The 19,727-nt window shown below is 36.1% G+C and overlaps 1 protein-coding gene across 4 annotated transcripts in view; it reads left to right on the top strand.

Annotated features, from left to right (window-relative positions):
* Positions 1-15,354, top strand: part of TRDMT1 (tRNA aspartic acid methyltransferase 1) — a 90,752-nt gene extending 75,398 nt beyond the window's left edge. For 2 of the 4 annotated variants that reach the window (XM_044928092.1, XM_006052365.3), the window contains exons 3-11: positions 348-424; positions 2,571-2,642; positions 3,264-3,329; positions 4,048-4,117; positions 4,622-4,705; positions 6,574-6,917; positions 8,981-9,038; positions 10,074-10,203; positions 14,859-15,354. In XM_044928092.1, the coding sequence (XP_044784027.1) occupies positions 387-424; positions 2,571-2,642; positions 3,264-3,329; positions 4,048-4,117; positions 4,622-4,705; positions 6,574-6,917; positions 8,981-9,038; positions 10,074-10,203; positions 14,859-14,959 (963 nt within the window). In that variant the 5' untranslated portion in view covers positions 348-386 and the 3' untranslated portion in view covers positions 14,960-15,354. The remainder of the gene's footprint in view (positions 1-347; positions 425-2,570; positions 2,643-3,263; positions 3,330-4,047; positions 4,118-4,621; positions 4,706-6,573; positions 6,918-8,980; positions 9,039-10,073; positions 10,204-14,858) is intronic. The other 2 variants (XM_044928091.1, XM_025264343.1) reach the window with 1 other exon arrangement.
* The last annotated feature ends 4,373 nt before the right edge of the window (positions 15,355-19,727 follow it).

The following is a 19,727-nucleotide window of genomic DNA, read 5'->3' on the forward strand; positions in this document are numbered from 1 at the left end:
TCCTGAAATCACAGCAGTCTTAATTAGACTTGAGGTATCATAGAGGCATGAAATGCTTAGGATCTAACTTTCCAGCTCTGCTTGGGCTGGTCCTGGGGTTTGGGGGAAGTCACTTAATCTTTTATAGCTTCAGCTTATTGCTCCACTTCCTTCACAAAATCACTTTGGAAAGTTAGTTTAACTGAAGTTTATTTTAAAAGTATTAAATGGTTTATAAACTTTTAAGTGTTATAAATATGCAGTCACAATTTCTGATATATTTAGTTGTAGTTAGCATGTTTCCTTTTTCCCCCTTCTACGCATGTTTTTATATTCTTTCCCCCCCACCCCAAATATTCATTCCTTAGGGCATTACACTAGAAGAGTTTGACAGATTATCTTTCAATATGATTTTAATGAGCCCACCCTGTCAGCCCTTCACAAGGTATGTATAATACATATTTCTCTGTTACGAAGAATACTTTTGAAAGATTCATTAAATCAAATATACTGTAATTTCAGGCACGGACACTATTAAGTCCATTCGCTGCATTTCCCTAGTCTTGAAATCTTTCATGCATAATTCTCTTTCTCTATGCACATTTATAAGTCAGCATTAATGATGAGGAAAAGAGCAGATAACTGCCGGATGAGCACAGTGATTTGGTCATAGTCATTGTAGGTATGGCGAGACTATGAGGTACCTCTTTAATACCTACTGAAGATAAAATATTTCTTTCTGACCCAAATTACTCCGAATTACTTAAATTAATCGGCATTCAGGAATATCTTCCTAACACTGATTAATCAAAGTCAATTTTCATAATAAATATTCAAGTCCTAAATTACTTAATTGTAAAATTTTAAAGCTAGTCAAGAATGCATCTGTGAATTTTGCATTTCTCAAAATTGATACGTACATTTAATAATACATACAATTAATGAAATAGCTTTTTTAAAGCTATGTTCCAATTCAGTTTCTTCTTATAAGGTATTTATTTGACTATATTTCAGGGAATTATATTTTAGATAAAATCTTGATTAATCTATCTTCATTTAGATATTTTTAATGATAGTATTTTTAATTAAGTAATAATGATAATGACAACCAACCAAATGTCTTACTAGATTTTGCCATTTAATTCAACAAGCTTATGGGATGTGCATTAGTATACTGTCTTTTTACAGGTGAACAGCTGAATTGTATTGCCTCTGCTCACAGGATTAGTGAGATGATGCTAATATTAGTGAATGCTGTTGCCCATGGCCTGGAAAATCTCAGTGCTAACCCTAGAAGCTGTATTCCATGTAAACATCAGCCCTTTGGACTGCTATTCTGTGCAGTTCAAAGCTCTGTGCAGTCCTGTGTTTTCACTTAAAGTTCAGTGGAAATTAATATTTCAAATTTAGCCTTATCAAGTGTGCCATGTTTATGGGGGAAAGGGTTATAATATGTCATCTCCATCCTGAGCTAGGATGAGATGCGTAGCTCCATCTGAGCTACGCATGAGTGTGGCCATTTTGACTGCCATGAGTGGGAGGCTCAGAGCAGAGTGCAGCCCCAGCACTGTGATGCCTCAGATGTCCCTGCAATGGGACATCTTCCCTATGATACCATTCTCACTCTATATCAGCCCAGATCCAGCTGCTAATGGCCGCAGAGTCTGATTCTGCAACACAATCATCATTTGGAACTCGGAGGGGAAAGGGGCTCAATGAGAAGAAATCAGGGTTTCTGAGGAGTCTGTTCAAGTCCACTCTTCTCTCCCATTTGAGCCTCAGATCCACTGATGATTTTGGTCCTGCTGTCAGGCATGAGGAGCTGATAAGTAATTTAAGACTTTGAAGCTAATATATGACAAGGTCTTAAATCCTAATCCCCTGTTATTATAATTCATGCCCAATCTAGTCTTCCTTTCTGCTTGGTTCTTGATCATATTGAATGTTACTTACAAGATCTAATTTATTTAAAAAAAAAAAAAAAAAGATCTAATTGCTGATCCAAATACCACCTTTTCACATGACCTGTTTTGACCTAGTTAGTCTAACCAAGTTGCAACACCTTTGTGTAGAATCAAGCCTTCACCTTTATTGTCTCCCGAGTACATTGAACAAGACTGTCCTGATCTTACCTACTATCTTGGTCTACTTGGATGTGATTAGTTATCAGTGCCATCAACTGTTATGTTGCCACCCTGCCCAACCAGCTCATCCCTCTGAACTTCTTTTGTCTCCCTTGGGGCAGAGCGAAAGGTGTCACCAGCCAATTGTGTGTGTGTGTGTGTGTGTGTTTCCTAAACAAGTTGATTTTAAGAGGATAATTGTTTTTAATTCTTCATTAACTTCTTATTCTTCTTTGCCTCATGTAAGTCATTTGGGCATATTATTTTTTTATAAGTACTACATTTACTAGACAGACAAAGCTTTTTTTGTTTTAATTAAATGAATAAATATGTTTTGTTCTTTATAGCAACAGAGATGATCATATTTTTTGTGAGGACCAACTAATTGTAGTTCTCTGTTTTGCCTTTTTAAAAGTGACTTGATATCTTTATGTACGATTCTTGAACTTATTTTCTTATCCCTTTCAGAATTGGCCTGCAAGGTGATGTGACTGATCCAAGGACAAATAGCTTCTTATATATTCTAGACATTCTCCCAAGGTAAAAACTTAGAATACTGTACAAGCTTAATAGGTGTAAAACTTTGCATCTGGAAGAATGTGATGTTTATCATTTTATAGAGACGAGCAGCTTCTACAGATACTATACATGCCATTTATTTTCTGCCATGACTGATAGAGCGACTGCTAATGTTTGTTGATTCTACAGTGCTGCTAAAGTGAGTGCCAGGGTGTTACAGCCTAATAGCTGAATTGTATTGCCTCTGCTCACAGGATTAGTGCAGATGATGCTAATGTTAGTGAATGCTGTTGCCCATGGCCTGGAAAATCGCACTGCTAACCCTAGAAGCTGTATTCCACGTAAACGTCAGCCCTTTGAACTGCCATTCTGTGCAGTTCAAAGCTCTGTGCAGTCCTGTGTTTTCACTTAAAGTTCAGTGCAAATTAATATTTCAAATGTTAACCTTATCAAGTGTGCCATGTTTATGGAGGAAAGGGTTAAAATATGTCACCTCCATCCTTTGTAAAATTCTTTTCTAAAATCGGTTTGAACAGTTACCTCCTATTTCTCACAAGTAAGGATTTTCTTTGCTTCTTACTTCTTAGTATTGAGATGTTTGGAATTCTATTTGATTTTTTTGTTTGTTTGTTTTTGTTTTAGATTACAAAAATTACCGAAGTATATTCTTTTAGAAAACGTTAAAGGTTTTGAAATATCTTCTACAAGGTAAGAAATGTATTTCTCTTATGTTCATCTTAGAGTAGGTATATTATATAATAAGAGCTGTTGTGAAATAAAGATCTGAAAAATAAAGGTGTACATTCTGACATTTAAGGTATGTTATGTAGTTTATCATTAATGTAGTTTTCAAATAGTAATGTGAAGTATCTCAAGGTTAGGGTCTGCTGATTCTCTCGCATTTTGATATGTTTGAATTTTTCCAGAATGAGTAATGCGAATTGTATTTCTCAATTTTAGCTGCTTAAGTGGTGTCCATTTCATTAGAATTAGAAATGTTTTCAGTAAGAATTGGTCCTCTCATAGGCATTTTCTGTCCTGTTGGATTGAAGAAGCAAGCCCTGTGTCAGGGCCCTTTCAGGTGGCTGCCCCACGGGAGAAAATGCAGCCGACTGAGTCCTCGATTCACCTGCTGTCTGTGACAGTGTTGCCCTGTCTGATGGGTGACAGACAAAGCTCCATTCCAATAACGAATTTACCATCAGTGGATTAGCAATTTTTTATTTATAATACAGATTATCTCTTTTTTTGAGAAATGTAATTTCTCAAATATTAGACTTAAGACCCAGGATTTTTCTCTTTCTAAAAAAGTTGAATGGAGGTATAGTTTTCACATAAAATGAAGTTTTATGTGTAATATTTTATATAAGAACTGCATTTTGAACTATAGAGTGAAAGCCTTTTTTCTTACCCTTTGTCTTTTCAGAGATCTGTTAATACAAACAATAGAAAATTGTGGTTTTCAGTACCAAGAATTTCTACTGTCTCCAACCTCTGTAAGTACCACAGTTATAAACTTAAATAAATTTTCCCAAAGGGAACTTGATTCAATAAAAAAAATGGATCCATTTTGAATAATATTATAGGCAAATCTTAAAATTAGTTCAGACTTGGTTCCTTCTATATCTGAATTTTATAGCTATATGTGAATTTTATTTTTTTATGATTACTGTACTATCAATAATGAATGTAAGAAAATCTACGTATCTTCTTACCTGGGAAATATAAAGTGAAAGTGACTCGTAGACATATGATTCATCTGATTCCATCTTTATTTCGTTCAAATAAAGGTACAAAGTGACAGTTTAAAAGGTTCAAGAATTTGCTGCAGGGAAGTCTTCCACAAATTCATAATGGAATTTTGTCTGGCAGAAACTAATGTAGACCTGATGTAAACTAATGTACAGTGTATGAGGTTTTTTTTTTTCCACTAGATGCTAACAGTTAGTATAGATCACTTTAATTTCCCATAGCAACTACCTGTTCTGCTTCACTTTCAGCTTGGCATTCCAAATTCAAGATTACGGTACTTCCTTATTGCAAAGCTTCAGCCAGAGCCATTCCCTTTTCAGGCCCCTGGTCAGGTATTATTATTATTGTTGTTCTCATCATCATCATTCATCTGTTGTAAGTAGGTCTCAGGCTGCTTGTTTATTTTCCGGCAGTACCAGTGGGGGTTCGTGTGTCCTCTCACACCTGTAGTAAAGAGCATGCGTTCAGTCTCTCTTCTAAGCCTTTTGCCCCTCTTTATGTTGTTTAGTTGCTAAGTCATATCTGACTCTTTGCAACTCCATGGACTGTGTAGCCTGCCAGAATCCTCTGTCTGTGGGATTTCTCGGGCAGGAACACTGGAGCGGGTTGCCATTTCCTTTTTCAAGGGATTTTCCCAACCCAGGAATTGAACCTGCATCTCTTGTGTCTCCTGCATTTGCAGGTGGATTCTTTATCACAGAGCCACCAGGGAAGCCCTCCCATTCCTAATATGACCACTTTAATTGCTTGAAACAAAACCAGAAGCATTTCTTTCATCATTACAAAAAATAAGTTGAAAGTAAAAAATTACCATTACTGCTGTTATCAATGGTCAGAAGAGAAATTATTGGGGGGTTCATTTCCCCCCCAATAATTTCTCTTCTGACCACTGATTCTTTTGCATCCATTATTTTTCTCCCTCAGTAGAAGCCATTGACCACTTTTGATAAAAATTCACATGTCAGTTGCATTTTCTTTGTAATCTATGTTGTTTAGCTTTAACTGATTAAAATATGATAATGATTAGTACAAGCTAGGATGAAATGCACGATTGCTATGGATAGACTCTCTCATTATGCTAGCAATTTTGTATGCTTCTGCTGAAAATTGATGTGGATAACAGAGTTTCAGTGGTTCAGTGAAGCTCTCTGTAATCATCACAGGTAAGAACTTAAAAGTCATGTCCTACTAACAGGGGTTCAGTAGTATCATTTGAATCCCCCTGTAACACAATACCAGTTTTATGCTTCCCTGATGGCTCAGTGGGTAAAGAATCTGCCTGCAATGCAGGAGACACAGAAGACATGGGTTTGATCCCTGGGTCAGGAAAATCCCCTGGAATAGGAAATGGCAACCCACTTTAGTATTCTTGCCTGAAAAATTCCATGGACAGAGAAGCCCAGTGGACTACAGTCCAAAGGGTCACAAAGAGTTGGACAGTACTGAGTGACTACACACATGGGTATTGTATTATGGGGCTTCCCAGGTGGCACTAGTGATAAAGAACCCGCCTGCCAATGCAGGTGATGGAAGACACGCCTGTATTATATTATACAATTGCAATGTGTCTCCCTTTCAATGTGGATAGTTCCAAAAACAATGTATAAAGTATATTAACCAAGATTTCATCATTAAAAATTCCTGGAACTATTTTATCCTTCTCAAAATAGGACTTTATACAAGGTTACCTGTTTTGTAGGAACAAGTTTTTCCTATGGGGCTCAGGAATAGAAATAACCTTTCAGGGCAAAGACTGCTTATCATTTTTAATAACTAATTTTCCTTTAGATCATGTGTATGTTTTCGTGTTTTGTTTTGTTTTTTAACGAAGGCGAATGGTAAGCTTTGATTCAAAACACATTTCTGGAAATGTTCCTGTTGCTTTCTCAACTTCTTTTCCAAATATGATATTGTCTGTATATTCAGCCTACTTCCTATTATTTTGTTGAATGGTCTTATTACTAGAGAAAGCAGTAATTTCATGAAATAAATTATCTACAGACTGATGGCCTATCATTATATGATGAAAAACTTGTAGTAGCTTATATAAATTACTAGTAAACCTCAATGTCTATCTTTTTAATGACAGCTCAGTAAAAGCCAAAGAATTTTTTTTGCATAATGTTGACTGGATATTATTAACTCATTTTTTATTTTTAAGAAAGCTTTTGACAATTTATATATTTTTATTTAATGCCAGGTACTGATGGAGTTCCCCAAAACTGAATCTGAACATCCCCCTAAATATGCAATAAATGCAGAAAAGAAAACTGAAGAAAAGAAAACTGAACCAAATATTTGCTTTGATAGCAGCACACAATGTTCTGGAAAAGACACCATTCTTTTTAAGCTTGAAACTGCAGGGGAAATTGCCAGGAAACATCAACAGGACAGCGATCTCTCTGTGCGAATGCTAAAAGATTTTCTTGAAGATGACATTGACAAGCATTCATTCTTTTTACCACCAAAGTCATTACTGCGATATGCTCTTTTGTTAGACATTGTTAAACCCACTTCCAGAAGATCCATGTGCTTTACAAAAGGGTAAGTTTTAGAGTCTCTACTCAAGACATACCCAAAGTAACCAAGTTTTCATAGCTATTGTCTCTTTTATTTCTTCTGGAAACAAGGAGCATTTTATAGAATGTTTCTACTAGAATGTGTTTGTTTGTTTGTTTTTCTCCCTTAATTGCCTGCCTTCCTGTTCCAATAGAATGCACAAGTAAAAATTGCTTCTGGCAGAACATCATGTGCACAGCCCACAAAAGTGCTCATGAAAGGCCAGGCCATTGTTTGGCGACCTTCGAAGGAGCTTAATTACCCACGGTGGAAACATACCCATGGTGAAAACATGGTCTCTGTAGATGGCAAATCGCAAATTTTTTACCACCTTTCTTTTTGTGGTACCTCAAAAATTTCTGTCCACTTTCATAATCAGTGTACAAGAAGAAATTAAATTTTAATATCAAGAAATAAGATTGAATAATCTGGAGCACATTAGAGCACTTTAAATTTTCTTTAGTTTTTGGGTAAGTAGTTATGTTCTCATGGTTCAAATTTCAAAAGGAACTGAGATTGTAAGACTCCTTTCCTCTCTGCCTCTTGTTCATCCAGTTTCCATCCCTACATGCAACCGATGATTTCAGTTTACTGTCTGATCTTCCAGAGGTGTTGTGTACAGGGTATCTAAATATACATGTATATTTTTACCCCCTTCTTTAAGTAAATTGTAGCATATTATAATCATTATTATGCACCCATTTTTTTGACCATACAATGTAATTTGGGTATTATTGCCTAAGAATTTTGCTATACTCATGGTATAGGTATATCATAATTTATTTTACTGGACATTTAGGGGATATAGCCTTTGGCTTATTTCCCAAGTGTTAATAAATGTGTTTTTCAAGTTTCTTTTTAAACCTAGAAAGAAGGGGAAATAAGACCCTTGGAGAAGAATTTATAAAAGATCCCTGCCTCTTCTTTGTTAATACCACTCAAACTCATTTGATAGGTAGTTTTATGATTTAAACATTAAAACCTTCTCTCTTTACTTGCTAGCTAGTTGTCTTGACACTCTGCCCCTGAGATAATCATATGAGGCTTATCCTGATTTTCTCATACTCTGCCCTTGTACTTCTAGGGGAATAGGTTTATTGCTTTTTCCATCACCTTAAAAGACTTCAGTCAGCTGTTGTTTGTTTCCAAGTCTGATAGATTCTCTTTGGGACTCTCATAAAACAGGACTTATCACTTTTGTAATTAAAAAAAAAAACAAACCTTGAAATTCTTTTATAATTATAAAAATGGTATAAAAGAAGCTTTAATGTGAAAGTCTATTTTAGTGTAGATAATATAAGCAGACACACACATGATATATAAGGAAACAGCTTTTCTCTGATGTGACTTTCTTTAATTTATATTTTAAATTCATCTATTAGGAAAAAATGATAAAATATCATGCAGCCAGTTTGGCAGTGATTGTACTATAAGAAATACTACTAATATCTTATATTTCTGTAGTGTTTTGTATTTTTAATATAGTTTTTTAAAACAATAGTCTGACTGTTGCAGGATAAATAGTTAAAACATACGGTGTTACAGTAGGAGGTAGATACATGTTTGATGAGCCTGAGTCTGTCCTGGGCTGGAGAGAATAGGGTTTTGGGTTCATGAGAAGAAATGATGCTTCAGGCATCTGAAGAAAAATAGCTGCTATTCATTTTCACCTTCATAACATTTGGTCTAATGTGTCAGGGATGCTAGTACTGAATAGTATTTGGATATAAAAGCTGTAACTAATGCATACTTCCTGTGCATTTAAATGTGATGAACATTTAAAAACTGACATTTTATAAAAATGACAATAATGCATAATGCAAATATTATTTACACAACAAAAAACTTTGTCAAGTTTAGTGTCTGAGAAGTTTAAATATGATCTTAAGTCTTTCACCTAATTTTTTTAATTATAAAGCATATTTATGTGATATTATTCAGAATATTTCAGAAAGATGTAGCTATGTAAAATTGATTCATTCAAGAAATATTTAAGAAATCTATCATTAACAAGCAGATGTTACAAAATATTTGTGTTAATTCTTCAGTTATGGACGCTACATAGAAGGGACAGGATCTGTGTTACAGACGACAGAGGATGTGCAGGTACTGTGCGTGGTTTCAGTACTTAAATATTTTGAAAATATTTTAAAATAAAATTTTATTTACTACTTAAAATTTGAGAATGTTAAAAGAATTTTACATATTCAATTGGAATGAATATGTGTATAATAATTATTTACTATAGAATAAGTCTTTTTCTTGTTGCTAGGTATGGGTATATGTACAAGAAGTGTTTTATATTTTTACTTTTTTTCCTTACCTTTTGCCCCTCTTTTTATATTCCATAGAGGGTAATTTGAAATGCAGAGTACAGTACTTAATGTTCTCTAAGATTACACACAAATATTAAAGCCTTCTTTTGGAGCACATATTATAAAAATGCCTTTTAGGGAAAAATAAATCTATTTTAGCAAGGCTGTTTATTAATACTTCAATTGCAAATTCTTTGAGGTGTTATGGTTGAATACAAGCTTGATGTATTGTAAGTTTTATATACATCTGAATAGTTCTGCAGTGAAATCACATTTTATTTTATGCTGATTTAAACTCTTTAACTGTTAATAAAATTTACCCATGGTAAAAACCGTATCAGAGGCAAACAAATGTCAGAATTTGAGAAATCATATTTATTAAATATATTTTATCACTTTAAGAAAATGTCTTAATTTGATAAAATTAGTCATAAACCATAAACATTCAAACGACTGCATTGTCAAACTGACTTACTGGTTGACCAAGTTCCTTTCACTATTTTTCTCTTATATTATATTGTTATTTATTTATTATTTATATTCTTATGAGTGAATTTTTGAAAGACCAAAAATGACAGACACACTGAAAGTATCCTGATCTGTTCAACATCAAGCTTTTGTTTGTTTTCAGAGTTTATCTTACCCTTGAAGAGCCAATTATACAGTTCATTGCACAGACTTCTTACCCTGGGCTTCTGTGTGTTATGGTGGACTGTATGTTCATCATTTTTAAACTGCCTCACAGCAGATGATATTATCTTAACAAATTAATTGCATTCTATTAATTATTTATTACTTATTCGTTATCATGGATGTTTTCCTACAGATTGAGAATATCTACAAATCCCTTACCAGTTTGTCACAAGAAGAAAAGATAATGAGATTGTCAATGCTTCAACTTCGATTTTTCACTCCTAAAGAAATAGCAAATCTCCTTGGATTTCCTCCAGAGTTTGGTATGTGGGATACACGCGGACCCCAGCTTTCATTTATTAATGGTCTCCGAACTTGTTAGGGACTCCTGTGTGAGTTATGAATAAACCCTTGCCCAGACAGAGGTGGAGAACACTTCCTTTCCTGTTTGTGCCATTTTGACATCTTCTGCTTTTGTTCACAACCTGTCATTCCCTTCAGACTCAATTCTCCTCTTTTTACTCCAGTAATGTTTCCAGGTGCTTTGCAGGAACAGAAAGGCCAAATCGGCAATTCCTCAACTTTCCCCACAGATGGTTGTTAATAGCATCTTTCTCAAATTTATTTTTTGCTTCTAGGAGTCCTGTTCATATAACCCGACACTAACTATTGTGAAAGAATGCCTAGAATTGTCTTTTAAAAAGAAAAAAAAATTAAAAGACAATTAAGGAATTTATTTTTGCGTGTGTGTAGTGGGAGGTATATTATTTGTATTTTTCTCCTAGGAGGTACGTTCTTATCAATTAGACACCTTTTTCCTTCCCTACAAGGTTTAAGTGGAAAAAAGAGAAAATGGAGAGGTGCTCTAGGAAGGAGCTTTCCTAATGGAAATTAAGGGTGACTTGAGAGCACAAATCCCATAATTGACACCAAATTAGAGAATCTGAAGATGGAATCTCAAGAACAAAAATGAACATAGGGTTCCAGAGTGAGAAAGATGAAGCCCTGATGCCTTTTGTCATTGAGGAAGGCCAGGGATTGTTGTATTAGGAGACTGGATGCAGTGCCTTTGCCTCTTAGAGCAACTGCCTCTCCCTGACCCTGCTTCCTTGGCACAGGGGCTCTCACTCTGTGGATGCCATTGGTTTCCTAGGCAGAGGGAGGTGAGGGGTGTCCCTCACACCTAGCTCATGGGAAGGGAGAGACAAATCTCCCTCACATGTCCTCCTTGTGAGGAAATGTGTTTTTGATAACTTACTGGGAGCTTGACTACAGAAAAGCCAAACTTTGCTAAATCTAATCTTGTTGTAATATTATTACAGTACTATTCTTAAAGAACATCATGGGTTAAATAGATCATGTTTTAAAATCTAAATAATGGATTTACACTTGAGGTTTGGAATGCATCTTTTTTTGCATTGAGAACAAACTCCAATAGAATTTGACTACCCTCTTGGTAATTGATTCCCCAAGCAGAGTCACAGCAACTGGGTTTATTTTGTCCTCTCTGCCTTTTTCTTGGTGATCTCATTCAGTTTGAACTATCCCAGGGAATGTTACTTAAGAAAACATAGACTTCCCTTGTCTTAGTTTATGTCACAAAGTGAATGAGAACATCATCAAACAAAGAAATGAGAATTGCACTCAGAAATTTATTTCCCAGTCTACTGGCCTGGTTACTTTTTTATCTTTCATTTTTAGGATGAGTCATCAAAGGTACTTTCCATAGTACTATAGAGAGAAAAGAGATTTACTGTCTAATAGCAACTAAGTTCTAAGTTTTAGTTCAGTGTTTATTTTTTCAAGTAGTAGTAGTCACTTTGGTAATAATGAAATTTAGCACAGACCCCAGAGTCAGACAGACCATGAATTTTAGCTCTACCTAAGTCACTTTCTGCCTTAGTTTATGTGTCTGTAAAATGGGGGTGATTGCAGTACCGACTTCATAGGGTTGTTGTAACAGGTAAGTGAATTAACATATGTAACATGTTTGCAAACTATCTGATACCTAATCCAAAATTTGTGCTTTTATATTTTAAATGATAGATGTTATAGCCTTTATTTCAGAAACACTTTTTCTCAGTATTTAAAGATATAAATAGGGTAAAATAGGATTTTTCAAAGTTCTCTGAAAATATATAATATGTGCGAGAAAACCTTATTTGTTTATGGCTGCCCTGGGTCTTCGGTGCTACACAGACTTTCTTTAGTTGTAGTGAGCAGGGGCTATGCTCTAGTTGCGGTGTTGCAGTGGGCAGGCTTCTCATTGTGGTGACTTCTTCTCTTGTTGGGAGCTTGGGCTCTAGGATGCTCAGGCTTCAGTAGTTGCGGCACATGTGCTCAGTTGCATGTGGAATTTCCCAGACCAGGAGCCGAACCCATGTCCCCTGCATCGGCAAATCACTTAACCTTCTTTTAAAATGTGTGATAGATGTGTGCAGTCAGTCAAGCCCCTATAGTGACCACCGAGCGGGCCTGTCCTTCACATGGGCCTCTGACATCATTAATCCTGGGTCCAGAATGGGCGTTCTTGGAGCTGCTTGTCCACGGTAGTGATGGCTTTGCGTTGATCCTCCTGCACGTGTTGTCCTATTTCTCTTTGTGGCCAGTGGCCTGCATTTATGAGATAGCAGGCTTTGGAGGAGACAGACACTAACCTTCATTTACTGAATAATTGCTGCTATCTTGACCTTCTTAATTCTAGGTTTCTTTGTTTTGGAGAGGATTATTATTTTTAATGTACCTAAGTTTTTTAAAAGTCACCTTTTAACTTTAAAAAATTATGTAATTTTTTTTCCATAAACAAATGTAGATTTTAGTTCCTATAAAATACATACATGTATATTGCATGTGTATATATGTATGTATTATATATATAGGATTTTTTAAAATATTTATTTATTTTAATTGGAGGATAATTCCTTTACAATACTGTGATGGCTTTTGCCATACATCAGTATGAATCAGCCATAGATATACATGTTTTCCCTCCGTTTACAAATCTTGCTTGTTTTCAGATGTGTTTTCCCCATGGATACAATCTTGATATCACAAAGGACCCTCCCTGGGATAGTCTTAAAGTTTGTTTGTAGGTATATTTCTACCTCTGGCTACTTTGAAGTAAATAACTTCTGAGATGACTAATGTTCTTGACTGAGAAATTATCTTTATGATAGGAATTATATGACTGGGCACCATTGCAACTATAGTTTTATTATGGTAATCACTCTTACTTTATTGCAGGTAATGTAATGTCTAGTGTTCATGAAGCAACTTTATCAAGTTTTGAAATTTTTAAAAAATAAATGTATTTATTTTTGGCTGAGCTGGGTCTTTGTTGCTGTACTGGCTTGTCTTTAGTTGCAACAAGCAGGGGCTACTCTAGTTGCAGCGTGCAGGCTTCTCATCGCGGTGGCTTCTCTTGTTGGGGAGCACCAGCTCTAGGGTGTGAGGGCTTCAGTAGCTGCAGCTCCTGGGCTCTAGAGCACAGGCTCAATAGTTGCGCACACAGCATGTGGAATCTTCCCGGATCAGGGGTTAAACGCTTGTCTCCTGCATTGGCAGGTGGATTCTTTACCACTGAGCCACCGGGAAAGCCCAATTTTTGCTTTTGTAATGCTCTTTAATTACTTCCTTTATTAACTGATTGCTTTTTTAAATTGCTATGTCAAAGGGTTCTGAATGTGAAGTTCTGGGATTGTAACTAAGATTCTAGTGTCCACTCTCATGCTTGGACAGTCTCTGATGGTGGTATGTGCAAGGTTTTGTTCCAGCAAATGTAGTATCTGCAGAAGATTTCACTTTGAAAAAGAATGTAGCAAAAAGAACTTCAGTATGAGAATTTCAGTTTGTAGAAGCAGAATATAAAGGACTTGTATCCAGAATATATTGCTAGAAAGAGGTCTCATGACTCAACAATAAAAAGAAAAATAATCCAGTTTAAAAATGGGCAAAAGATTTCAATAGACAGTTCTCCAACGAAAATAGATACATGGTCAATAAGCCCATGAAAAGATGTTCAACATCATTAGATACTAGGGAAAGGTAAATCAAAACCACAGTATGATACCACTTCACAAAAAGACAAATAATAACAGTGTTGACAAGTTGTGGAGAAATCAGATCCCTGTACAGTGCTGGTGGGAATATAAAGTGGTACAACTGCCTTAGAAAGCATTCTGGCAGTTCCTTGGATGTTAGACATAGAGTTACGGTTTGACCCTGCAGTTTCCCTTGTGGCTTAGCTGGTAAAGAATCCGCCTGCAATGCGGGAGACCTGGGTTAGGAAGATCCCCTGGAGAAGGGAAGGGCTACCCACTCCAGTATTCTGGCCTGCAGAATTCCATGGACTGTATAATCCATGGGGTCACAAAGAGTCGGTCAGACATGACTGAGCGACTTTCACTTTCACTTTGCCGCAGTCTCACCCCTAGGTATATATCTAAGAAAATTGAAAAAAAACTTACACGTGCATACATATGTCCATGTCCATAACAGCAATGTTTATAATAATAAAAAAGTAGGGAAAAACCCAAATACCTGTCAATGATGGATGGATAAAATAAATATGGTATATCCATATGATAGAATATTATTCAGACATGGAGAGGAATGAACTGTTGGTACATGTTATAACATGAATAAACCTTGGATCAGCTGATTTTTACTGATAATGCTTGAAGTTTGAGTTGCACTATATTTTATAGTTGTATACAATACACATAATAGTGTTAATACATAATGTTGTTAATAAGTACTAAGAAATATTAAACATAGAATACTTTGCTTTTTTTTTTACTTTATATTTTTTTTACCACACCGGATGGCATGCTGGATCTTATTAATAGTTTCCCCAACCAGGGACCCCTATGCCTTTGGTTCCTATAGTTTGATATATCCACTAAAGAATATATCCTTTTATCTCTGAAAGTTAATATTTCAAATGATTGTGTTGTAAATCATTATCTCTCTTTTCTAGGATTTCCTGAGATGACAACTATCAAACAGCGTTATCGTCTACTTGGAAATAGTCTCAACGTGCATGTTGTAGCTAAACTAATCAAAATCCTATGTGACTAATTTTTTAAATAACTCTGAAAGAGGGTCACAGTTTTCTGTCATATCCATATAGTAACTTTGAAATTCTTTTTTGAATTAATTTTGACAAAATTTGACTAAATTATCTTTCTCTTTAATAAGAAGTTTGGGTTGGTCAGGAAATGCCATTTTGTTTCCTTAAATTTATATTACTGTGTTTTGTAAGGTGAAACTTTATGCTTCAGGAGAGTATATTTTCATATGAAAGTAGTAAATATATATGTTAAATATTCCTTTTATAATATTATGGTATAGACAAGTTTAGAAACATTAGAATTTTAATGTCTACATGAATATTTTATAAAGTATTATAAAATAGTATATAAACTTGAGATACTATACATTTGTGTATGTTAATTAAAGGTGCTTTCAGTTCAGTCACTCAGTCATGTCTGACTCTTTGCAACCCCAGGGACTGTAGTACTCCAGGCTTCCCTGTCCATCACCAACTCCTGAAGCTTTCTCAGACTCATGTCCATTGAGTTGGTGATGCCACCCAATCATCTCATCCTTTGTCGTCTCCTTCTCCTCCCACCTTCAATCTTTTCCAGCATCAGGGTCTTTTCTAGTGAGTTCTTTACATCAGGTGGCCAAAGTATTGGAGTTTCAGTTTCAGCATCAGTCCTTCCAATGCATATTTAGGACTGATTTCCTTCAGGATTGACTGGTTGGATCTCCTTGCAGTCCAAGGGACTCTCAAGAGTCTTCTCCAACACCACAGTTCAAAAGCATCAATTCTTCGGCTCTCAGCTTTACTTTCTCTTTTCACTTTCATGCATTGGAGAAGGAAATGGCAACCCACTCCAGTGTTCTTGCCTGGAGAATCCCAGGGACGGGGAAGCCTGGTGGGCTGCCGTCTAGGGGTCACACAGAGTCGGACATGACTGAAGTGACTTAGCATAGCATAGCAGCTTTCTTCACGGTCCAACTCTCACATCCATATGTGACTACTGGAAAAACCATAGCTTTGACTAGACGGACCTTTGTTGGCAAAGTAATATCTCTGTGTTTTAATATGCTGTCTAGGTTGATCATAGCTTTTCTCCCAAGGAGCAAGTGTCTTTTAATTCCCTGGCTGCAGTCACCATCTGCAGTGATTTTGGAACCCAAGATAATAAAGTTTGTCACTGTTTCCATTGTTTCCCTATCAATTTGCCGTGAAGTAATGAGACCGGATGCCATGATCTTAGTTTTCTGAATGTTGAGTTTTAAGCCAAATTTTTCACTCTCCTCTTTCACTTTCATCAAGAGGCTGTTTAATTCTTCTTTGCTTGTTTTAAGAATCTATCATTTTACTTTAAGATGATTCATCCTATTTCTAAAATGATGATTCTAGCCTGTTTAAAATATTGAATAATTTTACTTAATTTCAGTTTTTTAAACATTATTTTATATAAACAAATGTGTACAATATTTTAGAATAAATTATCATCACTCACCTTTTGTAACAGTCTGAAGAAAATGTCAGAAATAATAATCCTAGATTATTGATTACCTTTCCATCAGTATGCCATACTGATGAAAAATTTAGGTACACATTATCTAATTATCTTTAATTCTGCTTCCTTCTGAAAGACAAAATCCACCGTCCTTTCTTCATTTGTACATACTTACCTTTAGTTTGCTATTTTCAGAGCTTGCTTTTGCCTTTTATGTACATTTTACCACAATTAAAAAAGGCATAACTTTTAACTTTCTCTGTCTCTCCCTTTCCATTCTTGGATTTAGGGCTCTAATCTGACTAAATCTTGCATCATAAATTCTGTGATTTTGATTTTAGTAATAAAAGCAAGTGACAGGTAGAAGAGAAATGAAAAGAAATAAGACGAGATATTTATTCTCAAAAAACAATCATCCAGATGTGGAAAAATTGAAACCCTCTCTATTACTGATGGGAATGTAAGGTAGTGCAGCCTCTATAGAGGGTGACAATTCCTTTAAAAAATTAAACATAAAATTACCCATATAATAAAGCTATTCCACTTCTATGTATATACCCAAAAGAATTGAAAGCTGACACTCAAATATTTGTATGCCAGTGTTCATTGCGGCCTTATTCATGATATTCAGCTATAAACAGGAAGGAAATTCCGATACATTACGTCATGGATGAACCTTGAAGACATTTTATTCAGTGAAATAAACCAGACACAAAAGGACAAAGTCTGTATAATTTCACTTGTATGAGGTATGTACAAGAATCAAGTTCACAAAAAAAAAAAAAAAAAAATCAAGTTCACAGAGATGTCGTTATCAGGGCTCAGGGGACCAGAGGAATGGGCGTTAGTGTTTAATGGATGTGGAGGCTCTGGGGAGGGGAGAGTGTTCTGGAGATGGAGAATGGCACAACAGTATGAGTGAACAACAGTATGAACATACTTAATGCCACTGACTTGAATACTTGAGAATTGTTTAAATGGCAAATTTTATGTGCGTTTTCCCAGTCCAGTGTTCTAGCCTGGAGAATTCCACGCACTGTATAGTCCACGGGGTTGCAAAGAACCAGACACGACTGAGCGACTTTCATGTGCATTTTACCACAGTTAAAAACCATAACCATTTTTCCAGAGGAACTCATAGATAAGTATGGGTCTAAGGAAACTGTAGGCCAGTGCATGTTTATGTCAACTGTCACTGTCTGCATTTTGTGTATGTGTTTAAAGATAAAGCTCAGTACAGGTCTCATAAACGACAGTATGCATATCTGAAACCACTTTGGCACACTTTCACTAGGCTTTGCTCACTGATACAAAGATCCTTACTGATAAGAAGGTTCAGAGTTTTACTGTGATTATGCTGTAATTATAGTGTCCTTTGCCCCATTGTGCAATGGTGCACAATCTGTGTTAAGTTACAGTGTACCAGGTATAAACACATAAAGGCTCTGTGCAGACTTGTGCTTACAAACTAGGAGATAAAACATAGCTTTGTGAAAAAATCTTGGCATACATCCATGGGCAGATGATGATTTTTGCCTTTAAGTTAGAACTGAAAGTACAGTTCAGTTCAGTCGCTCAGTCGTGTCCGACTCTTTGTGACCCCATGAATCGCAACACGCCAGGCCTCCCTGTCCATCACCGACTCCTGGAGTTCACTCAAACTCATGTCCATCGAGTCGGTGATGCCATCCAGCCATCTCATCCTCTGTCGTCCCCTTCTCCTCCTGCCCCCAGTCCCTCCCAGCATCAGAGTCTTTTCCAATGAGTCAACTCTTTGCATGAGGTGGCCAAACTACTGGAGTTTCAGCTTTAGCATCATTCCTTCCAAAGAACACCCAGGACTGATATCCTTTAGAATGGACTGGTTGGATCTCCTTGCAGTCCAAGGGACTCTCAAGAGTCTTCTCCAACACCACAGTTCAAAAGCATCAATTCTTCACTGCTCAGCCTTCTTTATGGTTCAACTCACATCATACATGACTACTGGAAAAACCATAGCCTTGACTAGACGGACCTTTGTTGGCAAAGTAATGTCTCTGCTTTTCACTGTGCTATCTAGGTTGGTCATAACTTTCCTTCCAAGGAGTAAGCGTCTTTTAATCTCATGGCGGCAGTCACCATCTGCAGTGATTTGGGAGCCCCAAAAAATAAAGTCTGACACTGTTTCCACTGTTTCCCCATCTATTTCCCATGAAGTGACGGGACTGGATTCCATGATCTTTGTTTTCTGAATGTTGAGCTTTAAGCCAACTTTTTCACTCTCTTTCACTTTCATCAAGAGGCTTTTTAAGTCCTCTTCACTTTCTGCCATAAGGGTGGTGTCATCTGCATATCTGAGGTTATTGATATTTCTCCCGTTAATCTTGATTCCAGCTTGTGCTTCTTCCAGCCCAGCGTTTCTCATGATGTACTCTGCATAGAAGTTAAATAAGTAGGGTGACTATACAGCCTTGACATACTCCTTTTCCTATTTGGAACCAGTCTGTTGTTCCATGTCCAGTTCTAACTGTTGCTTGCTGACCTGCATATAGGTTTCTCAAGAGGCTAGTCAGGTGGTCTGGTATTCCCATCTCTTTCAGAATTTTTCCACAGTTGATTGTGATCCACACAGTCAAAGGCTTTGGCATAGTCAATAAAGCACAAATAGATGTTTTTCTGGAACTCTCTTGCTTTTTCCATGATCCAGCGGATGTTAGCATGCACAAAACTCATAAAAATTGAAAGTGCTACTCTCTCAGTCAAGTTCAACTCTTTACAATCCCGTAGCCTCTGTCCATGGAATTTTGCAGTCAAGAATACTGGAGTGGATAGCCATTCCCTTCTCCAGGGATATTCCCAATCCCAGGGATCAAACCCGGGTCTTCTGCATTGCAGAAAGATTCTTTACAGTCTGAGCCACTGGTGAGTATCATTATTTACTAGTATCTATTTACTAGACTATCATTTAGTTAGCATATACACACATGCATAATTCAGAATTTGTCATTTTATTGAATGCCCACTATATGTTACTGATAATAAATATGCATAAAATCTGCCTTGGAAATTCTGATATTCAGACTTACTGTAAACTTATTCAATATTTTGGAAAATATAGGCCCTCCTTTTAAAAAGAACTGGATGTAATTAAATCTCTGCCATTTCTAACAGGAAATGGATTTTTTGTTTTCCCTTTTACATCATGCATGCTCTTTTAAATGACTATTTATTACCTGCCTCAAATTTTTAGTAAGTTCTCCACACTCAAATATAATGCATGGGATAAAAAAATCAATATAAACAGAATGAATCATATTGGAAAGTGACTTTGA

Source organism: Bubalus bubalis, chromosome 14 (assembly GCF_019923935.1).
Source record: "Bubalus bubalis isolate 160015118507 breed Murrah chromosome 14, NDDB_SH_1, whole genome shotgun sequence".
NCBI classification, from domain to species: Eukaryota; Metazoa; Chordata; class Mammalia; order Artiodactyla; family Bovidae; genus Bubalus; species Bubalus bubalis.